This window comes from Neofelis nebulosa, chromosome 11, assembly GCF_028018385.1.
Source record: "Neofelis nebulosa isolate mNeoNeb1 chromosome 11, mNeoNeb1.pri, whole genome shotgun sequence".
NCBI lineage: Eukaryota > Metazoa > Chordata > Mammalia > Carnivora > Felidae > Neofelis > Neofelis nebulosa.
In genome coordinates this window covers 19142645-19169538 of record NC_080792.1, presented here as the reverse complement: position 1 = coordinate 19169538, position 26894 = coordinate 19142645, and the positions used below count along the sequence as shown (strand labels likewise).

General features: G+C 38.5%; 1 protein-coding gene across 4 annotated transcripts in view; it reads left to right on the top strand.

The window, feature by feature from the left end:
• WDR7 (WD repeat domain 7) overlaps positions 1-26894 on the top strand; it is a 357356-nt gene continuing 330462 nt past the window's right edge. For 3 of the 4 annotated variants that reach the window (XM_058691985.1, XM_058691986.1, XM_058691983.1), the window contains exons 1-3: positions 4-132; positions 14886-14965; positions 23501-23672. In XM_058691985.1, coding sequence (XP_058547968.1) covers positions 23514-23672 — 159 coding nt within the window. In that variant the 5' untranslated portion in view covers positions 4-132; positions 14886-14965; positions 23501-23513. Of the gene's footprint in view, positions 133-14885; positions 14966-23500; positions 23673-26894 lie in introns of all 4 variants that reach the window. The other variant, XM_058691984.1, reaches the window with a different exon arrangement.

Sequence of the window (26894 nt, the reverse complement as noted above, 5' to 3'; positions counted from 1 at the left end):
CAAAGGTTTGCCTAGGCTGATTTGAGCACCCCACATCCTCCCCACAGACCGTTCTCGCCTTGTCCGCCTTTGCTGGGGCACCCGCGGGCGGTGGGACAGACAACATCGCGGCATGAGATGAAGCTGTGACAGGTAAAGGGGCTTTCCAGCCACCCTAGGGGGAACGTTCCCCCGGCGTGGGATGTGCCCGCAACGTGGAGGTCAGCGGCCGGGGGTCAAGGGTCACAGCCCGTTCTGAACGTGGGCGGCGCCAGCTGTTCGAGCGCTGCTGATGGAAGTTCTGTTCTTTGCCGAGCTTGCAGGTTCAGGCCCATAGCTAGGCGCGTTTGCCTGAAGCGGGGGTTTTGCCTGGGGTCTTTGGGGCTCCTTGGCCTGGTGTATGACATTTGCTTTTGGTGACACTGGCTTTGGTCATGACATGGGACCTCCCTGCCCGCACTGGCAATGTAAACGGAGTGAGGTGGTTTGTGATGATGGGTGGGTGGCTACTGACGGTGCTTTTGGGTAATGTGCTTGCTTTGGGGGTAAGCACGGTCTCTCCTGACCTATCGGTACTCCTCTCTAGTTTGTTCTTGCCTAAGGTACTGACGTCTGTTACAGTTTCATTTTTGAGGTGCCACCTGCTCGCCCTCATCCCTTTGCCATCGGACTTGGTCTAAGGATACCTGCTACTCCCACTTACTTTTGGGTCCCAGCGTTCTGTATGTTTGGAGTCAACGCTGCCTTTGATTCAAAACTTTACTTTTATGTTTTGACTCACTTGCTTTGGCAGTTTCTGAGGGTCTAGGCAGAATTTGCTTGTTCTTATAGTTTGAAATTATGGCAGGTACGGTTGCGTCTTGACCGCGTTGGCAATTTTGGGATGCTGCTGATTTTAGGATTCATTGAGAGCTACAGCTTGCTTTCATAGTAACATTTGCCGTAAGCCAAAAAAAGGCAGGGTATGACTCTTTCAGATGATATTGCTTAGGACTTTATGGATAAGATGGCAAGAATCACATGTTGTCTAAGAGAAATTGATTGACTTTTTGAAATTTTGGTGTAACATACAAATTTTCTTGCTTTATAAGCTACTTGTGGCAGTGGAGGTGGAAGACGGTTTAAAGGTAAAAATAATGTATTGAAATACCTTAATTTACAAAGAATCAAAAACTTCCTTGATTTCAGTGAAAATAACAGGTCTTAATTATTTCAAATTGGGAAAACAGAACGTACATAGATGGTAAATCCCTCATTAATTTCAACAAGAGATTATTACGGAGACATTCATTTGATTAAATGTATTTTAAAAACAGTCCAGAGCTCTACCTAACAAAACTAGACTATACACGTTATTTTTTCTTATTGCCACCTATACGTAGCTAAATATTAAAAGATCTTGGTGATTAAGTAAATCTAAAGGACTGGGCTTTGCTTTATTTGAGTATCATCGAAGGAACTTAAATTTTGAGTAGCGAGCCTTGTATCTTACAATTTCCTTTTATTTCTATCTTGGATATAAGTTCTGTTTTGAAGCAATGTAAGTGGAGTGGTTTATCCATGTAACGGGCTTAACATTGAAAACTTGAAAGTAGTGAGCTAGTTTTAATGCCTTTGTCATGAGAGCATTGAGCCTTAGTAGGGTGCTCTGTTAGGTATGAGCCCTTAAAGTTTGTTTTGGACCTCAGGTGCAGAGGATTGAATGAATCATTCTCAATTCACTGATCATCATTGGCTGTTCAAGGTGTGTCTCCTGGTTTGTTTTTTTCCCCAATCATTGTCTTTTATTTCCAGTTCCCACCCCATTACCTTGTTCATCAACCCATAGGAAGCCATTTTAGCATGCGTGATACGTATCCTTCTGTTTGTAGGTGTTATTAAGTATATATTATTTTGGGTGCCCACATTTTTAATTTTTAGGGATATCATGTTATATATTAAATATTATATATCATATATGCTGTATAATATCGTAAATTGAAACTTTTTCTCCTTACCACATTAAAAAAATTTTTTTTTAATGTTTATTTTTTTTGAGAGAGACAGAGACAGAATGCGAGTGGGTTGGGGAAGAGAGAGGAAGGCACAGAATCCGAAGCAGGCTCCAGGCTCTGAGTGGTCAGCACAGAGCCTGACGCGGGGCTCGATCTCGTGAGCTGTGAGATCATGACCTGAGCCAAAGTCGGCTGCTCAACGGACTGAGCCACCCAGGCGCCCCTCCTTCTTACCACATTTTAAAGAGCTGTTCGTGTCACTGTCCCTTGCATCTGACTGTTGCAGAGTGTTTCAGAGAGTGTGTATCTACTACAGGTTATCAATCTGCTCTCCCATTTGTGGATACCCATTTTACCTTTATTTTCCCTCTTCTACAGACAATGCTGTATAATAAACATACATCTGAGGCCTCTATGATGCTTTCGTATTATTTATTATTTTATTTTTATTTTTTAGCGAGAGAGATTGAGAACAGGGAAGAGGAGCAGAGAGAGAGAATCTTAAGTAGGCTCCATGCTTAGCATGGAACCTGATGCGGGCTCAATCTCACGACCCTAGGTTCATGACCTGAGTCAAAATCAAGAGTCAGATGCTCAACTGACTGAGCCACCCAAGCGCCCTTATGATGCTTTCTTTGAGATCTATATCCAGGATTGTGATTGCTGGATCATAGTGCATTCTGCATTCCTATGTTTTATCAAAGGACTGCTGGATTGTGTTCCAGAACAAACTGCAACGGTCTGTACTCCTGCAGAAAGTTCTTGAGCGTTTCTGTGTCCTTGGATCTCCCTGGATGCTTAGTGTTATCCAGTGTCCTAGTTTTTCCTGGCACTAATTGATACAGAGTAAAATCTCATTTTAAGTTACATTTCACTGTTACTAAGGAGTTTGAGCATTTCTTCATGTGTATTTTATCTTTTCGTTTTCCCTTTTGTAAAATTGTTCATCTCTTTCTCATTTTTACTTTGAGGTTTCATTCCTTGTTAATCTGCAGAAATTCCTTGTATTTCCTAGATACTGGTCTTTAAAATATTTTGAGTGTTCTTGTTTCTATTCTATCATTTGTCTGTAACATTTTTCCTGATGGGTTTCATTGAACAGAAATCTTCAATTTTGATGTAATCAGATTGGAAAAAAATTGCCTTCTGGTTTGTGCTTTGGGGGTTTTGAGAAGTGTTTCCCTAAATTTTATGTCATAAAGTTACTCTTATGTTCTACTAACTTTATAGTTTTCTTTAAAATGTATAGGTCTTTAGTGTATCAGTCTTTTTTTTTTTTTTATGTCACAAGGAAGAGATCCAGTTTATTTTCCATGTAGTGTGCCAGTTTTCCTAGAAGCATTCTCTCTTTTCCCCTTACACAAGGGATGCTACCCTTATTGTAGAACGAGTTCTCTTACATACTCTGAACACTCTATTCTGTTCCTTTGATTTGTTTGCTCTTGCTGTAATATCATATGGTTTTCACACAATGCTTTGTATTATTTTTCTTTCTCTACATGAATAATTCGTCCCATTTTCTCTTAGTCTTGTTTTGAAATAATTGTAGATCACAGGCAGTTGCAAAAATAGTGCAGAGAGGTCTGATTTCCCCCAATGGTTACATTTTATGTAACTTCAGGCTGTTCCCCTCAGTGGTTACATTTTATCCAACTACAGTACAATAGCAAAACCCAGAAATTGACATTGGTGCAATGCCTGAGCATGGTTCTATGCCATTTGATCACCTGTGTACATACCTGTAACTGGCACTGTGATCAAGGTAGAGAACTATTCCATCATCATGAAGATCTCCTTCCTGCTATAGCTTTTTGGTCAAATCCATCTCCCTTCAATCCCTAACCTCTGGTCACTAATCAATTTTCCATCTCTATCATTTTATCGGTACAGGAGTGCCATATAAATGGAATTACACAACAGAAAGCTTTTTGAGATTGAGATTCGTCCAAATTGTTGCATGAGGTAATTTTTGAGATTCATCCAAATTGTTGCATAATTTGAGTAGTATTCCATGGTATATATGTACCTCAATTTGTTTAACCATTCCCTGGGACGTTGGGGCTGTTCCCAGTTTTGGGCTATTACAAATACAGCTGCTATGAACATTTTTGTACAGCTTTTTTTGTGTGTGTGTTTGGATGTAAAGTTTCATGTTTTCTGGGATAAATGCCTTGGAATGTGATAGCTGGGTGGTATGATAAGTGTAAGTTTAGTCTGTGAAGAAACTGCCAAACTGTTTTCCAGGGTGGCTACACCATTTAACATTTTCACCAGCCGTGTATGAGGGATTGAGTTTCTTTGCAGCCGTGCTAGCATTTGGTATTATCACTATATTTTTATTTTAGCTGTTTAGATGTGTAGGGATAACTCTAGGGCGCCTGGGTGGCTCAGTTGGTTAAGTATCCGACTTTGGCTCAGGTCATGATCTCACAGTCTGTGGGTTCGAGCCCCATGTTGGTCTCTGTGCTGACAGCTCAGAGCCTGGAGCCTGCTTCAGATTCTGTGTCTCCCTCTCTCTGCCCCTCCCCTGCTCATGCTCTGTCTCTCTCTGTCTTAAAAAGAAAAAACAAAAAACAACGTTAAAAAAAAAAAAGTATGGGGTTAGTGAAGTTTGTAGATTCGTTCCCATTTTGTCCCCTTCATTGTTGCACTTTATAAAGAGTTCATGGTCTTAGCTATGTGCATGCCATTGATCACAGGCAGAAACAACTGAGAGTTTTCCTACGGCCCAGTGAAATCCTGTTATCAGTGAGGATACCTTATGTCCCTACTTACAGATAATATGATTATGATGTCAACTTCGAATTTGAACCCTGTGCTTGTGGTTCATTTGCCTTGATCTGTATATGATTACTTAAAGCTACTTTGCTGAGAAGACCACAAAATTTTTTGTTGGAAGAAGTCCTACATCATGACTACATTCAGAAAGTCCTTGGCCAAGTGTAGTTTTTATTTCTTTTCTATTAACATATATACTGTATTCATGAAATATCAAACACTTCAAATAAAATTAGGCATCTTTTCCAAAATGTGTTGGTGATGTTTAATGAACATGTAGGTGTTGTTTTGTTTTGTTTTGTTTTGTTTTGGCTGATAGTTGCTTGGGTTAATGGAAGTCAGAAAATGATGGAATAATAAAAAGTTAGGGCACTGGTCAGTTTAGGGCAGAGAAAATTGCTCAGGTGCCAATGGTTATTCTGCAGGCTCTTTTAGAATAGAAAATTACTGGAAATACATGACTTTTTAACCACTGTCTCCCATTCAGCTTAGCAATTGTAATTTATGACCTTTCAAGCTCACTGAAGGTATTTTACTAGCGTTTTGCACATACATATTTCTTTCTGAATGTTGGTAGTTAATATATGTCAGTGATAACAGACTGATAGAGTGTGCCAGTTACCTTCTGTTCTCACATTCAAGTTATTTATTTGGCTGTCTTCCTTGAGGGCTCTTCTTTTTTCTAAACATTTCAAATATAAACAAACAATAAAAACCACCATTAGGGGGAGTGAAAAGTTCACACTAATAAAAGATCACTTTACTTAGTTTAAGAAACAGTTTTCTGACTCATTAACAGGCCTTCGTGAGTGTAGTAGTGATTAAGCCATGTCAGCTAATTAGCTGCATGGGTCCTACGACATGTCTGGTTGTGTATGTGTCACAGATAGAAGAGGAACAGCCTGCAGCTGAGGAAAAACAGTATGTTAGCAGGGATTTGACTAGGGGGACTTGTATTAATTGTTGCAATTATTATAGAAAATTAATTGATTAGCAACTCTTCAGTGAAATCCAGAGCATGTAAAATCAAGGTGTATTTTCATTTGCTGATGGATACAACTCTTTTTTAAGCCAAAGCATATATACTTTATTCACTTCTTTGTTTGTTTATTCAACAAGTATTTGGGTGCATGCTATGTGGCAGAAATTCTGGGCACTGGAAATACAGTGTAGAACAAAACAAACATCAATCATCACTTTCAAGTTTACATTATAGTGGGAGAGCCAGAAGAGAAATAAGCAAAACGTTTGGTATGTTAAAGGATTGTAAGTGCTCTGGAGAGACAGGATAAAATACTGTTAGGATGGTAAATTTTGTCATTTATGTTAGTTGGGAAAGGACTCGCTGAGAAGAGACCTGAAGGGGGTCAGGGAGTGTGCCCTGAAGACCTGCCTGGGGGACACTGTTCTGAGATAAGACCCTGCCTGATGAGTTGAAGAAAACCAAGAAAGAGTCAAGAGCGGATGAAGAGAAAGCATGGGAGACAACAGCAGCCTCATTCATGTAGGATAGGCAGTTGTATAATTTGGCTTTTACTCTGAGCGAGACAGGAAGTCATGGGAAGAATTCCAAGCAGATTCGTGATGCGATGTGATTAAAAAAAATATAGCGTCATTCTGCATGCTCTGTTGAGATTGCAACAGGAAAACAGGGAGACCAGTTGAGAGGCTATTGTGTTATTCATGATGGGAGATGCCAGTGATTTGGAGTAGGGTGGTGGTAGTGAAGGTGTAGAGGAGTCTTACGGCTCTGGATAGAATACTTTGAAGATATTACCGGTAGTGTTTTTTTTCTGATGGTGTGGGGTGTGGAATGTATGTGAGGGGAGACTCAAAGATGATTCCAGGATTTTGGCCCGTGGAGCTGTAAAAATGGAGTTGCTGTCAACGGAGATGGTGAGGATTGTGGGAGGCGCAGGTTTGGGCAAGAAGACCAGGGACTCACTTTTGAACAGGTCAAGTTTGAGAAGCTAATTGGCTATCCAGAGGGAGATGTTGAGTAGGAAGTTGGATATGTGAGTGTGGAGTCAGAAGACAGCCTCAAGCTGTAAATTAGGAATTGCCAATGGGTAGTTGGTATTTAGGCCATGAGGCTTGGTGAGATCATTTAAGGAGGGAGGAAGGAAGGGAAGGAGGGTTGCCAGAAAAGTGCGAGGACTAAGCTCTTGGAATGCCAACATTTAAAGGTCAAACATGAGGGAAAATGGAGAGACTAAAGCTCGAGAGGTGTCAGGAAGGAATGAAGACCTGGAGGCAAAGAGAAGTGTTTTAAGGGTGAGGAAGTATGAACTATGCCAAATGCAGCTAGTAGGTCAAGAAAGATGAAGATTCAGACTTGACATTGGATTTCGTAATGGAGAGGCCATTCGTGACCTTGTCAAGAGCAGTTGTGACAGGTAGAACACTTTTCTGTGGTCTCTAAGGAAAAGGGTAATGTTACAAATGAGGGCATTCTGACTTGGAGAGAGATTACATATTTCCTTAAGGTTTGTAGTTAGTAAATGCAGGAGCTGGGACCGTCCCTTGCCAGAATGACTGTCAAATCATCGTATTTATTCAGCATACTTCACTAGTCCCCAGAATAATGTGGCAATTCAACTTCCAGTTTGGGGCAGCATGTTTGTTTCTACTTCTGGGTCGTTTAATTTGTGAACAGTGAAAAACTTCAGTGCTCAATTTAGTTTTGATGGCAACATGAGGGGAAAAAAGTAGGAATAACCGGAGAGGCAGGTGAGATTAGAGGAGAGATTTGGTTCTACCAAATGGGGTCCCCGTTGTCTAAAATTTAGGGGCTCGATGGGCATAGTTTGCTTTTAGCTTAATCGTAGCTCTTGAAACCGAGGCGGGTTGGTGGTAGAGCAGAAGTTGAATTCAGACATCCTGATGGCAGCTGTAGAAATTTAGAAAATGACTCATGCCTCAACATCTATGAATCATTTAGAAAATTGTGATGTATTTTTGACCAGATAGCTCTAGAGTTCTTCAAAACCTGATTCTCATGTGCTCAGGGCTGTTTTGCAATGAGAAAGAAGACTGTGTTGTCTTCCATTGCCATCTGCTCGTTGCACATGTCCTTTTGAAACAGAATATTGGAACTCCTTTAAAACAGCAGTCCTTAAGTATCAAGTTCATTGGGAGTAGGTTTCTTGCCACTCAAATAATAAAGTATAATATTGTCAGTTTAGTGACAAGCTGAGTGTTCAGAAGGTTGTGTCCCTCACAACTCTCGAATTCCAGAAACCTTTTGTTCTGAGTAAGCAGCTCAGTTATTTCTTAGTACATTTTATGGCCTAGCTGTCTTATTGCTTTATAGTCAAGAGTATGATCTGATTCAGTTTTTCCCAAGTCTTCAATCAATTGGTATCACAAGCACAGCACAAAGAAAACTCATAGTCTTAATAATCACTTCCTTCATGACATCATATTGTGAATTTGACTTGAACACACTCTTCTGACAAATGAAGTAGGAATATTCTATGAGAATCTGAATAAACCTTTACAGACTTTCCTTTTTTCTTCCCTTGCAGCTGTGGCAAGTTAGGTTGAGCTACTTACGGTCCTTGTTTCTCGTGTTCCCCGTCAGAAGGTGGGTAGTGTAGGCTGTTCATGTGTGCCCATTCTCGAGAGAGAATTTGAGTTCGTTGTTCTGTAAATCTCAGGGGCCTGCCTGGCACACAGGAAGTACACAGACTGAGATGATATTGGCTCTCCTCTGAAAATGCCCGTGTTCCTGGGATAGTAATACACCTTGCTTTTGCATTTCAGAGTTAAAATTTATTTGTAATGTTTGTTTATTTTTGAGGGGGGGAGGGACAGAGAGAGAGGGAGACACAGAATCCAAAGCAGGCTCCAGGCTCTGAGCTGTGAGCACAGAGCCCGACATCGGGCTCGAACTCACAAACTGCGAGATCATGACCTGAGCCGAAGTCAGACACTTAACTGACTGAGCCACCCAGGTGCTCCCGAGAGTTTAAAAAGCAATGTAGAGAAATTAACATTGATCTCATACTCGATTTTTCCCGTTTTCCTGTTTTATAGCTTTAGAAATCACATGGGATATCAGTGTTATATGTGATATCGCAGAACAGCATGGTCTTATCACAACATCATTCCATAGGTTATTGATGGTTTTAAAGGAGGAAAACATAGTTACAGTGGGGATATCTAGTAGTCAGTACCTTAATCAAATGGTGTAGGACAGTGTGATGTTACATGCCTCTTGTGGTGATGTACCATGAAGTGTATACAACGTCACCTATGAAGTATTCTTGCCAAAAATATTTTACTTGAGCCTAGTGATGTCTTTGGGTTCAAATTCCAGTTTATGGAAAAATAGGAGATAGAGAAACAAGCTAAATGACATGAGAAAAAAAATCACACAAATCTAAAATGTGTAACATTTTATGAGCAATTCATTTTGTCTTGTTTTTTTAAAATTAATATGAAAAAAACAAAGTTGGGACTGTTTTAGAACTAAAGACTAAAGAGACATAACAACCAAATGCAATGCATACAACTTGAATATTTACTGGTTTAAAAGAAGTTAAAGAAAACATTTTTTAGACAGCTGAAGTAATTTGAATATAGGCTGGATTATAGATGCCATTAGAGAATTATTATGGTGTTGATAATGGTGATTGTGATAATGGGATTGTGTTTATGAAGGACAATGGTCTTTATTTTTAAGCTGTATATTTTAAATTATTTAGTGGTGAATTGTCATAGTGTGTGTAGGTTATTTTCAAAAGGTTTAGCAAAAAAGAATATGTATGTAGGTACATACACAAATGTTGACAAGGGAAATATGGTACAATATTATTCGTTAAGTGAGTTTTATACTCTTTTTTGAACCTTTTGTACCTTTGAAAATTTTCATAATAAAAAGTTGGGTCATAAGGGGAAAAGTAAATTTCACCCGAAGGTTTTTATTAAAAGAAAAATTAAATAGTCCAAATCCAATAAAAAACAGAGATATGAGATCTTCCCTTGTCCTTTGAATTCTTCCTAGGGCTTTCTATGCCTTCATATATCTAGGCAGAAGAAAGCTGACAAGATAGAGGATAATTGTGGGAGAACTGAACCAGACACCGAAGAGAGACGGTTGAGGATTAGCAAGTGATCGGCCATGTCAAACCAGCAGCTTTATAAGACTGTAGGAACTGAATAGAATTGGTTGGATTTAGAAAGAATGGAAAGAATAGGTGTCAACAGTACATTATTGTCAAAGCAGCCTCTCTTTCCTCACGTCTGTCCAAGGCATCTCTGTTAGTACTGGAGAGTTCTGCCCTGGAGCGTCAGAGAAATCGTTGATCTCTTCATGTAGAAGGAGCTCTTGAGTCCTTAGATCCTGTTTGTGGATAGAAACTTGAATACCTGAGACCTTTTGTAGTGAGGAAAGGGAAACAGGGAGTCAAAGACCACAGGTTTCAAAATGTTGATTGTAATTAGAATGACAGAGAGAGAACTAGATTTACAACCAGGCGTCAGTAACAAGGGAAGGTGTGTTGGATAAAGATGACATGTGAACATGTTAGAAGGACAGAGGCTAATTTAGTGGACATTAAAATGGTAGACAGGTAGAGGATGACTAAGGGAGTAAGATTCTTGAAAGAGTCCAGAAGGAGTTCGATTTAGCAAAAAAAGGGTCTTCTCTTGCTTGGCAAACAGAGCTTAGTAAATGCTAGGTATCGTTATTCTGTTTATTCATTCAATAAGTACATATTGACCAGTAGTAGAAGTCAGGAGCTCTTCTTAGTGTTGGTGAGCCACTGCAGATCCCAGTAGAATGAAGTTTGCTTGGTGATGATTAAATAGCAAAGGTGGCAGGCTTACCCTTGAGGAACACAGATTACAACTTTCTTTTTTTTTTAATATTTTTTTTAATGTTTATTTATTTTTGAGACAGAGAGAGACAGAGCATAAATGGGGGAGGGTCAGAGAGAGAAGGAGACACAGAATCTGAAGCAGGCTCCAGGCTCTGAGCTGTCAGCACAGAGCCCGACGCGGGGCTCGAACTCACGGACCGTGAGATCATGACCTGAGCCGAAGTCGGATGCTTAACCGACTGAGCCACCCAGGCGCCCCAGATTACAACTTTCTAAACAAATTACACATAAAGCCATAAGTATTATGTGCCCGTATATAGAACATGTACTGAAAATACGTTTGCAGAAGTAGTGATTCATGGGTTTGGGGACAGAGCGCTCACAGCAGAGAAGAACTAGGATTTGAAAGATTGTTCACTACAGATAGATTCTTGTTAAACATTTTTTGGAAACTCCATGTATGCACACGTATATCATTAAAACAAAAGAAACTGGTGAGTCAGGGCCATTTTGTTTCGTTATTTATTAAGCTATATTTTGGAATACAGTGAAGTAGCCAAAGGAAAACTTTAAGACCAATGAATTTATCTTGAGAATTAGGATTCCCACTCAATGTAGCCTCTTACTTCTTAATTTCCTTCTTCATAGATAGTTGTCATTGTGTTTTTTGTTTGTTTTTGGTTTGGTATCATTACAGAATTATTCTAAATGTTGTATGCATATGTATGCATGTATACATGTATATAGATACACATACATATATCTTCCTTTTAAAGCCCAGAATGGGAGTGTGTTTTAAACACTACACTGTATCTTTATCTCCCACTATATATTTTGGAGATTATTTCATATCTCACACTGCAGTGTTCCATTGTAAGGCTCTGTCATAATTTAATCTCTTGATTGGTAGACATTAAATTTTTTTCTATGTACCCTTTAAAAATGAGAGAAAATTTGGGGCACCTGGGTGGCTTAGTTGGGTAAGCGTCTGACTTCATTTGGCTCAGGCCATGATCTCCCAGTTTGTGAGTTTGATCGCTGCTTCGGGCTCTGTGCTGACAGCTCAGAGCCTGGAGCCTGTTTTGGATTCCATATCTCCTTCTCTCTCTGCCCCTTCCCTGCTTGACCTCTGTCTCTCTCTCCCTGTCTCAAGAATAAATAGACATTAGAAACAATTTTTAAAAATTAGAGACAATTTTAAACACAAATCAAGTAATGTCATGAACCCTCTTGTACTAAAAAGAACTTCAACACTCATTTTTATAGGCTGGGTTCCCTGGTGAGCAAACCCTGAGATGGAGATTCGCCCTCAGGTTTATTAGGGAGTGCTCTCGGTATCAACATCCAGGGAAAGGAAGGACAGGAAGTTGGTTCTGCCAAAGGGAGAAGTTGAGTTATGATGAGTCTTAGTGGAATCTCAGTTGACCCCGGGTGGGGGGGGTGGGGGGGGTGAGGGGAATTCTGAAGATGGAATGACCCTTTAGGGCTATTCTGAATGGATACGAGGGGGCCTGGTTTTTATATCCCTGAATCGATCAGTCATTGGATATGGGCTGTCCCAGGGGAAGGGGGTAAGAGCTTGGGTAAAGCATGTCCTTTTGGCTAGGGCATTTCCTTCCTCCCTCTATATGCCGCTGAGCCCCGACATCGTATCATTTTGTCCATAAATATTACAGTTCTACTTACTTTTGATTAACGTGATTTAGTAAAACACATTGATTAACCAAGTTGAGTGAAGAATGACGTTTTCTGGTATATGGAAGTTTGTGGCAAGTGAAGACAGTATAGAATAGTGAAGAGTATTTCATTAGGAATCAGGAGGTCTGTATATGCCTGTGAGCTCAGTTTGCCATGTGATTTTGAGAAAGTGGCCAATGTATCTGAATATCCACCAAAATAAAAACTGTTAGATGGCAGATGAACTATATTCTCTCCATTTCTAAATCAGGAAGCCAGTTTACTTATTTATTTATTTTTGGTCAACTATAAAAGTCTTTCTCTTATAACTGCTCAAATGTAAAAAAACAAAGCAGCAGGAAGTAGACCCATTTTCCTCAACTTTTGCAAAGATTTGGTTTACTGATACAGGCAAAGGGTGCTTGCACTTTTGTTGTTCCTGTGGAACACTTTCTGTTGAATTCTCTGGTGCCACTTTATGAAAATATTTTCTGACTTAACAATTTCTTGAGACCAGATTAGGCGTCTGTTCCCCTTCTGCCTCATTTATGTTATCACTTCCCTTCCTCCCTCCTGTCATGCTCGCTTCCTCCCTCTTTCCTCATCACTCTGCCTAGAAAATAGGTCTTTTTCTTGCCTCTAGCCTTACATATTGCATCAAACCCCATGATTTATTGTTCTTCTGTATCGTCTTGTATTTTCTTTTTCTTTCAAAACTCATAATTTTAGCTAAGCTTCTTCTTTGGGCGCACCCAGCCTGATTGTCATAGCATCATATTTGTTTTCCCTCTCTGTAGTTTTTTCACTGCGTTAATCCAAACTTTATACTATGTCACAGAGTTTTAGCATGTCGCTTCTCTGTCTACTTAACGGGACCACTAAGTCTCATTAGTCTGATCCTGCCCAAGACTAATGTGAAACCTGGTAGTATCTTCTCCCTTCTCAAAATCTATTTTGGTTAAGTGTAGACTCATTTGTCCCATATATTAGAATCTGAATTTGTTAATGACTTCACTGGGCATCTGTAGTGTAATAATAGTGCTTATCCTTTACGTAGAAGGCTTTTAATATTTCAAAATGCTTTTTCTTTTCTCTTGTCCTTGTATTACCTTTCTGTGAAGCCTATTTCATAGTTCATGCTCATCGCTATCAACTTGGTGTGAGCACCAAGTCCTATCTGTTGTGTCTTCAAAATAGCTCTCATATTCCTCTTGTTATTGCCATTCTCACTATTACTGTCCTTCATCATATATTCATCGGAGACAGCCTATGTGGCAGAAACCATGCTAAGCATTATGTGGTGAATACACACACGCGGTTCTGATCTTAGGGAACACGAGCACAAAGAGTAGTAGCGGAGAGTAGAAGACGTTTGTTGGTTAAACAAAAAAGCCCGGAAATAAGTAATGAGAGATTGTGATAAATGTCAGTACCATCATTTCTTACCAGCAGTACTGCAGCGGCCCCACTGTCTTCAAACCCACAGTGTTATCCCTATTCATTGTATTGCGGCTAGAGTGATCTTTCTGAAAAGCAAATTCGGAAGTCAGACTCTTGACCTGTTTCCTGTTGCTGTCAGGTAAAACTCTACACTCCTTCAGATGGCTTTCAGCTCCTTTATCATTTGGTGCATATTGACCTGTTGTTTCTTGTGTCATCGTTTGGCCTTTGTGTTCTGAATGCCACCTCTCCTATTTTCACTGCCAAGAAAGAATTGAGCTTTCTATCTATGGGTTTTAAAACATGCAATTCCCCCAGCCTCTTCCTGGGTTCATTCTCACCATTATTTCTCCAGAAATCCTTCCTGGACCCATTAAAGTGTAGGTTAGGATATCCATCTTTTGTGTCTGCATGGGTCTCGAGATTTCTCCTGTATCACGCTCTATGGTAATTGCTTGCTCATGTACATGCTCTACTGGATAGTTGAATTGTGTCTATATTATCAACTGTTGTAATGCTGTGATACAGGCACAAAATTAAAACTTGGGAAATGCTTCTCTGAAATATATACTAATTATTATTATTATGAGACAGAATTTAATTTAAAAGCTGTTTTAGTATCACATAGGAGGTTGTAGTATTACTGCCAATGAAGTCATGCAGAACCAAATTGTCATATTTGCGGATAATAGAATTGTGTCTGACAAACCTATACAGTGGTACTTTTACGTTATAGCAGGAAGTCATTGAAAGATCATAACCTTATTAAAAATCCAACTTTATTAAATATGAAATGGCATTGCTGGAAGAAACCAGTAGATGTGGAGGCAGAATGTGAAAAAGTCGGGGCACCTGGGTTGAGCTTACGACTTCAGCTTAGGTCATGACCTCACAATTTGTGAGTTTGAGCCCCACATCAGGCTTACTGCTGTCAGCACAGAGCCTGCTTCAGATCCTCTGTCCTTCTCTCTCTGCCCCTTCCCACTTGCATTCTCTTAAAAATAAAATAAAAATATTAAAAAAAAAAAAAAAGAATGTGAAGAAGTAGGAAAATCTGTGTTTTTTAAAAATTAGTATTTACTGAGCATCTGCCATGTGCCAGGCATTTCACTAGTTGCGTTATGTGCATTTTTTCCTCTTAATCATTAGGATGGCTTTCCTAAAAGACGGTATTATTGTCCATCTTTTACAGATGGGGAAGCTGAGACCCAGAGGGGTAACTTTTTCAAGATTCCATAAAAGAGACAGGATTTGAATACAGTTCTTCTAATTGTGAGTTCAGAGTTCTTTCCATTATGATTATTTTTGTTCTTCTTGTTGACTGAAGTACAATTGTATTTCTATACAGAACTAAGAAATAGGGGAAATTCAGTGAAATAGACAAATACATGAAATTAAAGTAACCAAAAGAGATGACTTAATTTTTACCTCTAAGATCCTTGCTCTTTACGATTTGAGGTTTTTGACTTCAAAGTGATGCAAAATTAATTTTATAAATAACTGTTGGGGAGAAAACTAAACCTCAGAAATGATATGACCAAAGACTACATGTTTAGTGGTAGAATGAGGTGTAGACTCTGGAACTTCTGATATTTGGCTGTAAAACGTTATCACTGTAAAATGTTTATTTGATGTACAATCTCTAAATGTAATTTTAACACTGATTTTGACATAAACATGAATGAAAATGGAATGTTCCTAATATTCTTCTTTTTCTAGAAGTATCTAGTCTTAGAACATACCTGTTTGTGATTTGAAAGCCAGCATTTTCCCTTGATATATTAGTGACAAAATATGAATATGTTGTACACAATATTTTGGAGAGTTGGATAATTTTATTCAGAATTTCTATTAAAGTTAATACTATGTCAGATTAATAATTTGTTCAGTCACTTTTGTTTTGGGCCTTTTCCATGAAAATATGAATTTTAAAATCTCAATCCTGTTCTAGGACTTGTTTCATTCCCATTTAATATAAAGCTTTTTTGGAATGTATTTAATTCCCTTCAGACAATAGATGATAATGTTGCAAACAAAGACTGGATTATTAGCTAATCAGTAGAGTGGTTGAGTGATGATGGTTGAAAAACTGCATACTCTTGATTTATATTGCCTTTTATTGCTCTTAAGTCATGTGTGGTGCCAATTTAGAGTGTCTTGGCTTATCCGTTACTCATTTTATTTTATTTTATTTTATTTTATTTTATTTTATTTACATATACATATATATTTTATTTTTAATTTTAATTTTTTAAATTTACATCCAAGTTAGTTAGCGTATAGTGCAACAATGATTTCAGGAGTAGAATCCTTAATTCCCCTTACCCATTTAGCCCATCCTCCCTCCCACAAGCCCTCCAGCAACCCTCAGTTTGTTCTCCATATTTATGAGTCTCTTCTGTTTTGTCCCCCTCCCTGTTTTTATATTATTTTTGTTTCCCTTCCCTTATGTTTATCTGTTTTGTCTCTTAAAGTCCTCATATGAGTGAAGTCATATGATATTTGTCTTTCTCTGACTAATTTCACTTAGCATAATACCTTCCAGTTCCATCCACGTAGTCGCAAATGGCAAGATTTCATTCTTTTTGATTGCCGAGTAATACTCCATTGTAGATATATACCACATCTTCTTTATCCATTGATGGACATTTGGGCTCTTTCCATACTTTGGCTATTGTTGATAGTGCTGCTATAAACACGGGGGTGCATGTGTCCCTTCGAAACAGCATACCTGTATCCCCTGGATAAATGCCTAGTAGTGCAATTGTTGGGTTTTAGGGTAATTCTATTTTTAGTTTTTTTGAGGAACCTCCATAATGTTTTCCAGAGTAGCTGCACCAGCTTGCATTCCCAGTCTGTTACTCATTTTAAAGAAATTCAAACTTAGATTCCTGTGTCCTACCTAATTACATGGCTAGGTCGTGGCTGATTTGCCCATTTTTTGTTTTAATCAGTTGTTTAGAACTAGGTTACCACTTGTTACCAAGTGGTACTCTCAGTTAATCCTTCTTAGAAATACTTGTCTGTGATATAAGCCTTGTTATCCTTTATTTCACATTATTTCATTAGTGCTTTTAGTGGCTTTTCTAAAGTTTCACTTTTATTAGATTTTTAAGATAGTAGAAAAAATGTTTTGAAGCATTTATATTTTTGATGGAACGAGATTATCATTTTTTCTTATATATATTTCTTTTTTTAAATATAATTTATTGTCAAGTTGGCTATTGTATATATTTATTTGTATTAAGAATGTTCACACAGTTTGCTCATATAATGAACTGAAGATTCCTCATCCTGTTCCTTGGTTCGCTTTCTTTCTTCTTCTTTTCTTTCATTTAAGTTATATACTCACACAGTATAGGGTCAAGTAGATCTAGAAGACTTTATTACACCAAAAAGCATGAGAGAAAAAAAAAAAAAAATGTTGCAAGCCCAGAGGTCTATGGTGTAATGATTGAGGATTATGTGAAAATTTAGGTAATTCACAAGACATCTATCGGTTTGGTTGTAAGTGACAAGTACCATGGAAGGCAAAGACTGTCTTAGTTTAAGGTAAATGAATTAGTCTCTAAAATGGCCCAGGTTATTAAATAAATACCAGTGACTTAATTATTGAAAGCATCTGCTAGATCAGTAGATGTTCAAGAAATTCTTGTTGCTTAATTATTACACCATAGCCAGATTTCTAGGTTTTAAGGAATTGAATATGTCTTTTCTTTGATTCAGAAATTCAAGTTAGGGGAGTTGCCCCTGGGTGGCTCAGTTGGTTAAGCATCTGACTCTTCATTTCGGCTCAGGTCATGATGTCACAGTTTGTGGGATCGAGTCCTGTGTCAGGCTCTGCGTGGAAGGCAGGGAGCCTGCTAGGGATTCTCTTTCTCTACTCTCTTTGCCTCCCCCCTTCTCCCTTTTCTCTCTCTCTCTCAAAATGAATAAACATTAAAAAAAATTCAAGTTAAGATCTTGTAGTCTCTCAAGTTGTCATAAATAGAATGTGTTTGTTGTGTATGCTAATGGAAATTGTAAGCTCTCAGGAAAAATTACCTATGATTCAAGAATAATTTGTTCCAGTGGAGAGTATGTTACTATACCCTAAAAAAGTAAGAATATTTGTTGTTTTTCAAAATTAAATTAAAAGTGTATTCATAAATTATTAGGTACATGTCCAGCTTAGCATGTATGGCATTTAATTTTTGATATATATAATATATATATCATATATATATAATATATATATCAAATTTATATATAATATATATAAATGATATATATATTATATATATCAGATATATATATATCAAATATATTTTATATATATATATATTACACATACCTTACAGTGTTTTTGTCTTCTCGTAGGTGAGTAGATATATTAGTATTTTTTTTTTAAATTTTTTTTTTCAACGCTTTTTATTTATTTTTGGGACAGAGAGAGACATAGCATGAACGGGGGAGGGGCAGAGAGAGAGGGAGACACAGAATCGGAAACAGGCTCCAGGCTCCGAGCCATCAGCCCAGAGCCTGACGCGGGGCTCGAACTCACGGACCGCGAGATCGTGACCTGGCTGAAGTCGGACGCTTAACCGACTGCGCCACCCAGGCGCCCGATATATTAGTATTTTTAAGGAGAAAATAGACCTTTTTTTGTTCTTCCATGTAATTTATTAATTTTTTAAATTTTTGTTTAAATTCTGGTTAGCATAGTGTGTAATATTATTTTCAAGTGTATAATATGGTGATTCAACACTTACATATAACGCCTGGTGCTCATCACAAGTGCACTCCTTAATCCCTGTCACCTGTTTAACTCACCTCCCTCCCCTCCTCCCCTCTGGTAACCATCAGTTTGATCTTTATGAAACTTTTTGTTTTCTAGAAGAAAAGTGTTATTCTCTCAGAAAAGTGATAGGAAGAATTCAGAACCTTTTAGGAGAGAGACACACAAATTATTTGATTTCTATTTGATTTTCTCTTTTGTTAAGAATTAATTTTGTCTGGTTAACCTTGGTGGAGCAACAAGGTCCAAATTAATTGGATCTAATTTATATTGAAAAATAAGAGTGATGGAATCTCATTAAAAAGCCACATGTGCTACTTTTGACAATATATCCCTTTAAGAAGTAAGATTGCTTTTAGAATACAGCTTTGCATTAGTAGTATTTCGTTGCAACTAGAGGAGTCAGTGCTCCCCAAATTGATACATGAATTTGATGCAGCTCTAGTCATAATCTCACCAGGCTTTTCTGCAGACATTTACAAGCTGATTTTTAAATTTGTGTGGAAGTTAAGAGGACCCAAAGGAATATCCAAAGGAATCTTGAAAGTAAGAACTAGCAAATTTCAGTGCTGAAAGGAAATATTTATGTGTTCTTTTGGTGTGGAGATTTCTTGAATTCTCTTAGAAATTAAGCAGGATTAGCTTTTACATATTGGACTTATATGAAATCGAAACATATATACATTTTACAGTGACCTATCTAAACCATCCAAGTTCATCTTTCATGTGTTGGTCAACTGATGATGAATTTTAATTATCTTCTACTAGTGTATGAAGGGGCCTGGCCACAGGATGATGGATGTATTTGTCTCCCTGTCCCCTTCTCGCCCCCAACAAACCCTCCTCCCCCCGCACTTTTAGGGGCCTTAAGATTTTTCCTTTATGCAATTGTTTGTCATTCTTCTTACCAAATCATGTATGCCATGGATGTTATCCTTACAAACTCTGGGGGTGTAGTGTATCTGAGTGTGCAGTGAGGAAAATTGTACATTTATGTGTAACAAAACTTGAAAAATGTGGCCTTAAACACGTGGAAGTTAATTTATCCTATGTAACAAAAAGTCCAGTCTAGAGTTCGAGAAATTCTGTGAAGCCTGAGCTCTCCAATTTTTTGAATTAATGCAGCATCAGTGAGGATGTCTCCACGTCTAGGGTGAGATCACAGAGCCAGTGTTGAGATGTCCCTGACAGTCTTCTCTGCCTCCAGCTTTTGAACATTCCCCCAAACCCACTTCTCCACAGTCTGCCCCCAACTCCGATTTAATACCCTTGTGCTTAGGAGGTTTTAACATTAAGAGTGTTCTGAAAGTCAGGAGCACAAATCCACTTCTCCACATGAGTCCTAAATAAGACTTTGTCTCTTCTCCTCGTCCTCTCACCCTCACCCCTCTCCCCGCACCCACTGCCCCAGACATGTTCTGATATTGTATTGTTCTTTTCTTGATTTTATTTTAGGGAGAGAGAGAGCGAGTGAGGGAGCGCGAGCAAGAGAGTGGGGGGGAGGGGCAGAGAAAGAGAATCTCAAGCAGGCTCCATGCTCGGTGCAGAGCCCTACGCAAGGCACAATGTTATGACCCTGGGATTATGACCTGAACCAAAATCAAGAGTCAGACACTCAACCAGCTGAGCCACCCACGTGCCCCTGTATTCTGTTTTTTTCAATACCACCTTCCAGTTGGTCACCAGGTCCTTTTGATTAATTATTATTTATTTAGAAGTTGTCTCTGTTTATGCAGAACCGCCCTAGTCCCAGCAGCAAGGACGAATCAATAGCAGCTACTGATTGTGATATCCATTGCAGGTTCATGTTTCATTTCAGGTCTTCTTTGTGATTATTTACCTTTTAAATATTTCACTTAACAGATACTTTCTGTTTAGATCTTTCAGTGCACCAGCCAAGAAATAGCATTGGGCATAATTTAAGGACCTTTGACAGGGTGTTTATACCTATGGGTCGGGACAGGTTAGTGTAATTTTTTTGAAAATACAGCAGTGAATTTTGGAATCCGGTTCCTGCTGTACCCCACCTCCTTCCGCCACCCCCAACGTAAGACATAAGATGGTAACTCTTTACCTTGGTCAGACAGAACTTCTTACATTATTCCTCAAATGAGCAGTTAACTTGCTGATGTAATATCCCCTGGAAAAGAAGTAGTTAAGTTTTTCTTTTTTCTTTTTTCGGTTTATTTATTTATTTTGAGAGAGAGAGAAAGCATGAGTGGGGGAGGGCAGGTCTGTACTGACAGTGTGGAGCCTGACATGGGGCTTGAACCCATGGACCGTGAGGGTATGACCTGAGCTGAAGTCAACCCTTAACCGACCGAGCCACCCAGATGCCCATAGTGAAGTTCTTTACCATTATTTCCTGAGAGGGAGAGAGAATTGCTTTTTGATTGATTAATTTTAGTATTGTAAAATTCTTTTAAAAGAACATATCCCGGTTATGGGTTGAGTTGTGTTCCCCTAAAATTCAGATGTTGAAATTCTAACTTCCAAAACCTCAGAATTTGACTTCATTTGGACATAGGGTTTTTATGGAGGTAATGAACTTAAAAGGAGGTCATTGGGGTAGGCCCTAAACGAATATGACTGCTGTCCTAATTAGAAAGATATTTGGACATACACACAGGGAGAATGCCGTAACAGCGTAACGGTGGCCTTCTGCAAGCCAAGGAGAGGGACCTCGGACAGATCCTTCTCTTGACAGTCAACCCTACCTATACCTGATTTCAGACTTTTAGCTTCAAGAACGATGAGACAATAAATTCTGTTGTTCAAGCTACTCAGTTTGTGGTCATGGCAACTGTAGGAAACTGATCCGGTTCTTTATGAAAATCCTTCCTTGCCCTTAATGAGAATTCCTCTCAGATTCTGGTTGACTGTCAGTTCTTGATTTCTGTGAGAATGTGGGGGATTTTTGTAATTATTTTAATAATGTCTGGAGAAGCTGAGTTAGAGATTGATGTGTTTTCTAAAATATATACCTTTATCATGTTATGGATGATTATTTTCACTTGTTTTAAGGGCTTTGAAATTGCATTGCTCTTCTAGGTTTCCTTGAGTGCCTTGTCACCTGAATACCAGAATGTTCTTTCCTGTTCTGTTGCATCAGAGCAGGCACATCTCCCCATAGCATACATGTTCCTTAGTCCTTAGTCTCTGTGTTTGCATTTTCTTTAAGCAAAGCAGTATGCATTGGATACAAGTCCTCAAATGTCTAGAGAAATGATATTCTCTTCAGATTTCACATATTGCATTCGATGCTGTGAGCTTATTTAACTGAGAGAAATCTTTGGGTGATATAATTTAATACTGAATGTTGTCACCATGGAGAAATGAATTCCTTCCAGATTCCCTTTTTGAAAAAGTCATTGTTGGGTATGTTTTTCAGCCAGGAACATGCTGTACCAAATTTATTAAAATTGGTTCAGTGCTTTGTTTCATTTTATAATATCAAATAGAAATACGGAAATTAAAAAAAGAAATATGGAAATAATTATGTCATGGTAGCCTATGAAATGGTGAAAATGATATGTATAAGGTTTTATTAATAGGAAGTGAACTTGGAATTTTTTTCTTAAATGCATACCTTTTACTTGTAACAAAAGATGAAGTTTTTGGGGGGTGCACAAACTGATGAGAGTCATGTATTTTTTTTTTTTAATTTTTAATGTTTATTTTTGAGAGAGGTAGAGAGACAGAGTGTGAGTGGGGGAGGGGCAGAGAGCAAGGGAGACACAGAATCCGAAGCAGGCTCCAGGCTCTGAGCTGTCAGCATAGACAGCACAATCTTAGCATTCTAAAGAGTCTATAGTTACACACATATCAGTTGTCACTTAAAAATTGGGGGCAGAAAAAATCACTACAGTGGCCATTTCTGATTGACCGTTTGTCAGTTGTGTAGGTGACCCACTAGTGTCTCCTAAGATCTGGTGGAGTCTTCTGTCTTCTGTGGAGCCCTCTTTGATTAGTCCATTCTTCATTTCTTTTTAACTTCTCTGAACTAGTATTTAAGTTTTTAGCCACACAAGTTTATAACACTTAAATCTAGTTGTTTCACCAACTAGATCTTGATTTTGTCATGTGAAGGAATAATTCCCTGTATGTGTGCTGTCCTGCCAAAGGTATACTCCCACGTACACTACTTAATTGAGTATTCATCTCAAATTTAAACCCCTTTACCAGAACTAAATTTTTATTATGCAGAAATGAGTTTAAAGAGAAATCCTTTTTCCCTCGTTGGAAGTTACAATAAAAGACATTCATGATCTTGAGACATAATAAATACAGTTGAATGAGTTTTCCTTTGAACATACTCTTTGTGTGTGTGTGTGTGTGTGTGTGTGTATATGTATATATATGTATACGTGTATATATATATATATATATATATAATGTTTATTTTCGGGGGTGGGGGAGAGACAGAGGGAGACACAGAATCCGAAGCAGCCACCAGGCTCCAAGCTGTCTGCACAGAGCCGGATGCGGGGCTTGAACTCACGAACCACGAGACCATGACTTGGGTTGAAGTTGGACTCTTAACCGACTGAGCCACCCGGGCACCCCTGAACATACCTTTTTTAATGTTTAGCACACAGTGAAACAACCTTTTTCTTGAACATCGCTATTTATTACTGGTTTGGAGACCTGACAAGATTTACAGACCTCACTTGTCATTGGTAGCATAGCAGAATGAATAAGATGACAGCATCTGAAGTCAGGCTTCATGGGTTTTGATTTGGGCTCCATTATTTCGCTTTTCGTCTTGTGACTCTTGGTGACTCACTGTCTGTATCTGTGAAAGAGAAGTGATAATAGTACTTGCTGCATGATTTATTGTGAGAATTGAGATTTTAATTATATTTTATATATATAATGGAATTTTATGTATTGTCCTTTATGTGTGTCGTATATATGATGCTTGGGAGAATCTTGGCACTCAGGAAGTTCAAGTTGGCTTCATAATACAAATGTATACGTTTTAGAAGGAAATAATATAATATTTGACATTATTCTTATGACGTTTCTAGGTTTGAAAACACAATGGCAGGAAACAGCCTTGTCCTACCCATTGTTCTTTGGGGTCGCAAAGCACCAACACATTGCATCTCAGCAGTACTTTTAACAGACGACGGGACCACGATTGTAACTGGATGCCATGATGGACAGATATGTCTCTGGGATCTCTCAGTAGAATTGGAAGTGAGTATTTGAAATGGATATTGTATTTTTTAGAATCAAGGAGCTTCTTAATCGAAAACAACAGTCCCAGAATAATATTTGGCCTCATAACATGTTTTCTGTGAAATGTGTTGTGACTAAAATTATTATTATGTAGATTGTTAATTTGTATTATTCATCAGAGTTGGTTTCTGCTGCCTTTTGGCTATTTTCAGTTGTGTCTACCCTAAGTGGGTTAATAGGTTACATTTAAGATTTATCAAAAGATTTTTATTCATACTGAAGGAAGTTTCCAGAAAGGTATTAAAAACTGATTTTGAACATTTATACCTTCTAAGGTGAATGTCTCAAAGAGAGCAAAACTTTTTATAAAGCATAAGTTTGATTGTATTTATTACGTATTATCATTCTTTCTTACTATGGAACACTCAGTGTGCTGTGGTTCGAGGCCTTCTCGGTGGACAGGCCAGGGAAGTAGGAGTTGGGGATACGCATGCAGAGTTCACACTGATACCTCCAATTCTGGGATAACACCTCAGGGTTTATTCTCCTTTTTTCCTCATATTTTTCATCTCCCTCTCTGATAGTTTTCCCCAGGGATTTTTTTCTGTCAAGGGTAACAGAGAAAATGGGGTGGTAGGTGGCATGGGATATAGGGCAAACAAGTTGAGGTGTTTCTTTTTTTTTTTTTTTTGGTAATAGCCTTATTGAGATAAAAATCACACAGTTTACTCTCTTAAAGAAGTTGTGTTACATACATATACATAATGCAGTATTATTCAGGCATGAAAAAGAATGAAATCTTGCCATTTGGGATGACATGGATGGACCTCAAAGGGCATCATGCCAAGTGAAATAAGTCAGACAGAGAAAGACAAATAACTCTATGATCTCCCTTATATGTTGAATCTGAAAAATACATATATTTTAAAAAATGAAGCTCATAGTGAACAGATTGGTGGTTGCCGGGGGTGGGGGTGGGAGAAGTGGGTGAACTTTTCTTGTTTTTGTTTTTTAGTTTAAATAAATTAAAAAATAAAGTGTACATTACCACAGTCAATTTTATAACATTTGCATTACCTCAGAAACACACCCTGTATTCTTTAGCTGTCATTCTTAATACCGCCATTTCCTCCCAAGGCAACCACTGATCTGTTTTTCTGTCTCGTTTTACAATGTGCAATATACATAAGGACATTAATTTGATATGATAAATGGTCCCATGTCCCATATGTAACTCTTCTGTGGGTTTCGCTATTCTGGACATTTCATATACTTGGAATAATATGTGTTTTTTTGTGGGGGTGTGACTGGCTTTTTTTACTTAGCATACATAATCTCAGAGTTTACTGTGTTGTAACATGTATCAATACTTCATATTTTTATTTTACTTTTTTATTTTTTTTTTATTTTATTTTTTTAAAGAAGTTTTTAATAAGTATTTATTTTGAGAGAGAGAGACACAGAGGGCAAGCAGGGGAGGGGCAGAGAGAGAGGAAGACACAGAATCTGAAGCGGGCTCCAGGCTCCAAGCTGTCAGCACAGAGCCTGACGTGGGGCTCGAACCCATGAACTATGATACCATGACCTGAGCCAAAGTCAGATGCACAACTGACTGAGCCACCCAGGTGCCCCTATTTTATTTATTTTTTAAATTTATTATTGTTTTTATTTATTTATTTTTTACTGATTATTTGTTTTTGAGAGAGAGAGAGAGAGAGTGCAAGCAGGGGCAGGGCAGAGAGAGAGAGAGAGACAGACACACACACACACACACACACACACACACACACACACACAATCTGAAGCAGGCTCCAGGCTCTGAGCTGTCAGCACAGAGCCTAATGTGGGGCTTGAACTTGCAAACCGTGAGATCGTGGCCTGAGCCGAAACTGGACGCTCAACTGACTGAGCCACCCAGGCACCCCTGTATTTCACATTTTTAAGTGGTCAAATAATATTCGATTGTATGGGTGTACTAAATTTAACTTACCAGTTGACGGACATTTGGGTTGTTTGCGCTTTGGGCCATACTGAATAATGCTGCTGTGAACATCGGTGTGTGCGTTTTTGTGTGGTGCCGCCTTTTTGTTGTTCTTCAGTACACACCCAGGCACGGAACCACTGGAACTGGAAAAACGATGTGTGCACTTAGATGACATGTAAAGCTTGGGTGTACATGTTGGAAAGTAGCTGGAGAGGAGAATTACAGGATGTGATACACCTTCAGGATTGGTAGTAAACTAAATATGAATCAGCAGTGAAGTCGTGAGCAGAAAAAAACTCATACCACGTTTTACTGGAATGATTACAAGCAATAAGACTTACTTATGAGAGCTTAGAAACAATTCTTTCACTATTTTTTTTTTTTTTTTGCATAGTTTTTACTGTAGTGTTATATTTATTTAAGTTCAAGTAAGAGGGAGAAAAGTGACTGGGGGGAGTAAGAAATGGGTGTGGTGGGGTAGGGCTAGGAGAAAAGTGTATCTTTTGAAAGACATTGAGGGAATTGGACTATTTACCCAGGGAAAATGAAGGCTAAATAAAAATTGGCTTGGTTCTTGTGTTTGATATATGTGGACGATCTTTAGTGTCATACTTTGTAGCAGCTATTTTTTATTTATTTATTTTTTTCCAATATATGAAGTTTATTGTCAAATTGGTTTCCATACAACACCCAGTGCTCATCCCAAAAGGTGCCCTCCTCAATACCCATCACCCACCCTCCCCTCCCTCCCACCCCCCATCAACCCTCAGTTTGTTCTCAGTTTTTAAGAGTCTCTTAAGCTTTGGCTCTCTCCCACTCTAACCTTTTTTTTTTTTTTCCTTCCCCTCCCCCATGGGTTTCTGTTAAGTTTCTCAGGATCCACACAAGAGTGAAACAATATGGTATCTGTCTTTCTCTGTATGGCTTATTTCACTTAGCATCACACTCTCCAGTTCCATCCACGTTGCTACAAAGGGCCAGATTTCATTCTTTCTCATTGCCACGTAGTACTCCATTGTGTATATAAACCACAATTTCTTTATCCATTCGTCAGTTGATGGACATTTAGGCTCTTTCCATAATTTGGCTATTGTTGAGAGTGCTGTAGCAGCTATTTCTGCTGATGAAGGGCCAATGAGAAGAAATGTAACATGGCTGGGGGAGGCACAGAGTGTCTTTTCTTGAAGTCTTGGTGTCTTCTCTTCTTTTTCTAGGAAAGGGTTCAAAACTGTAGCTAAATTTGTGCCATCCACCTC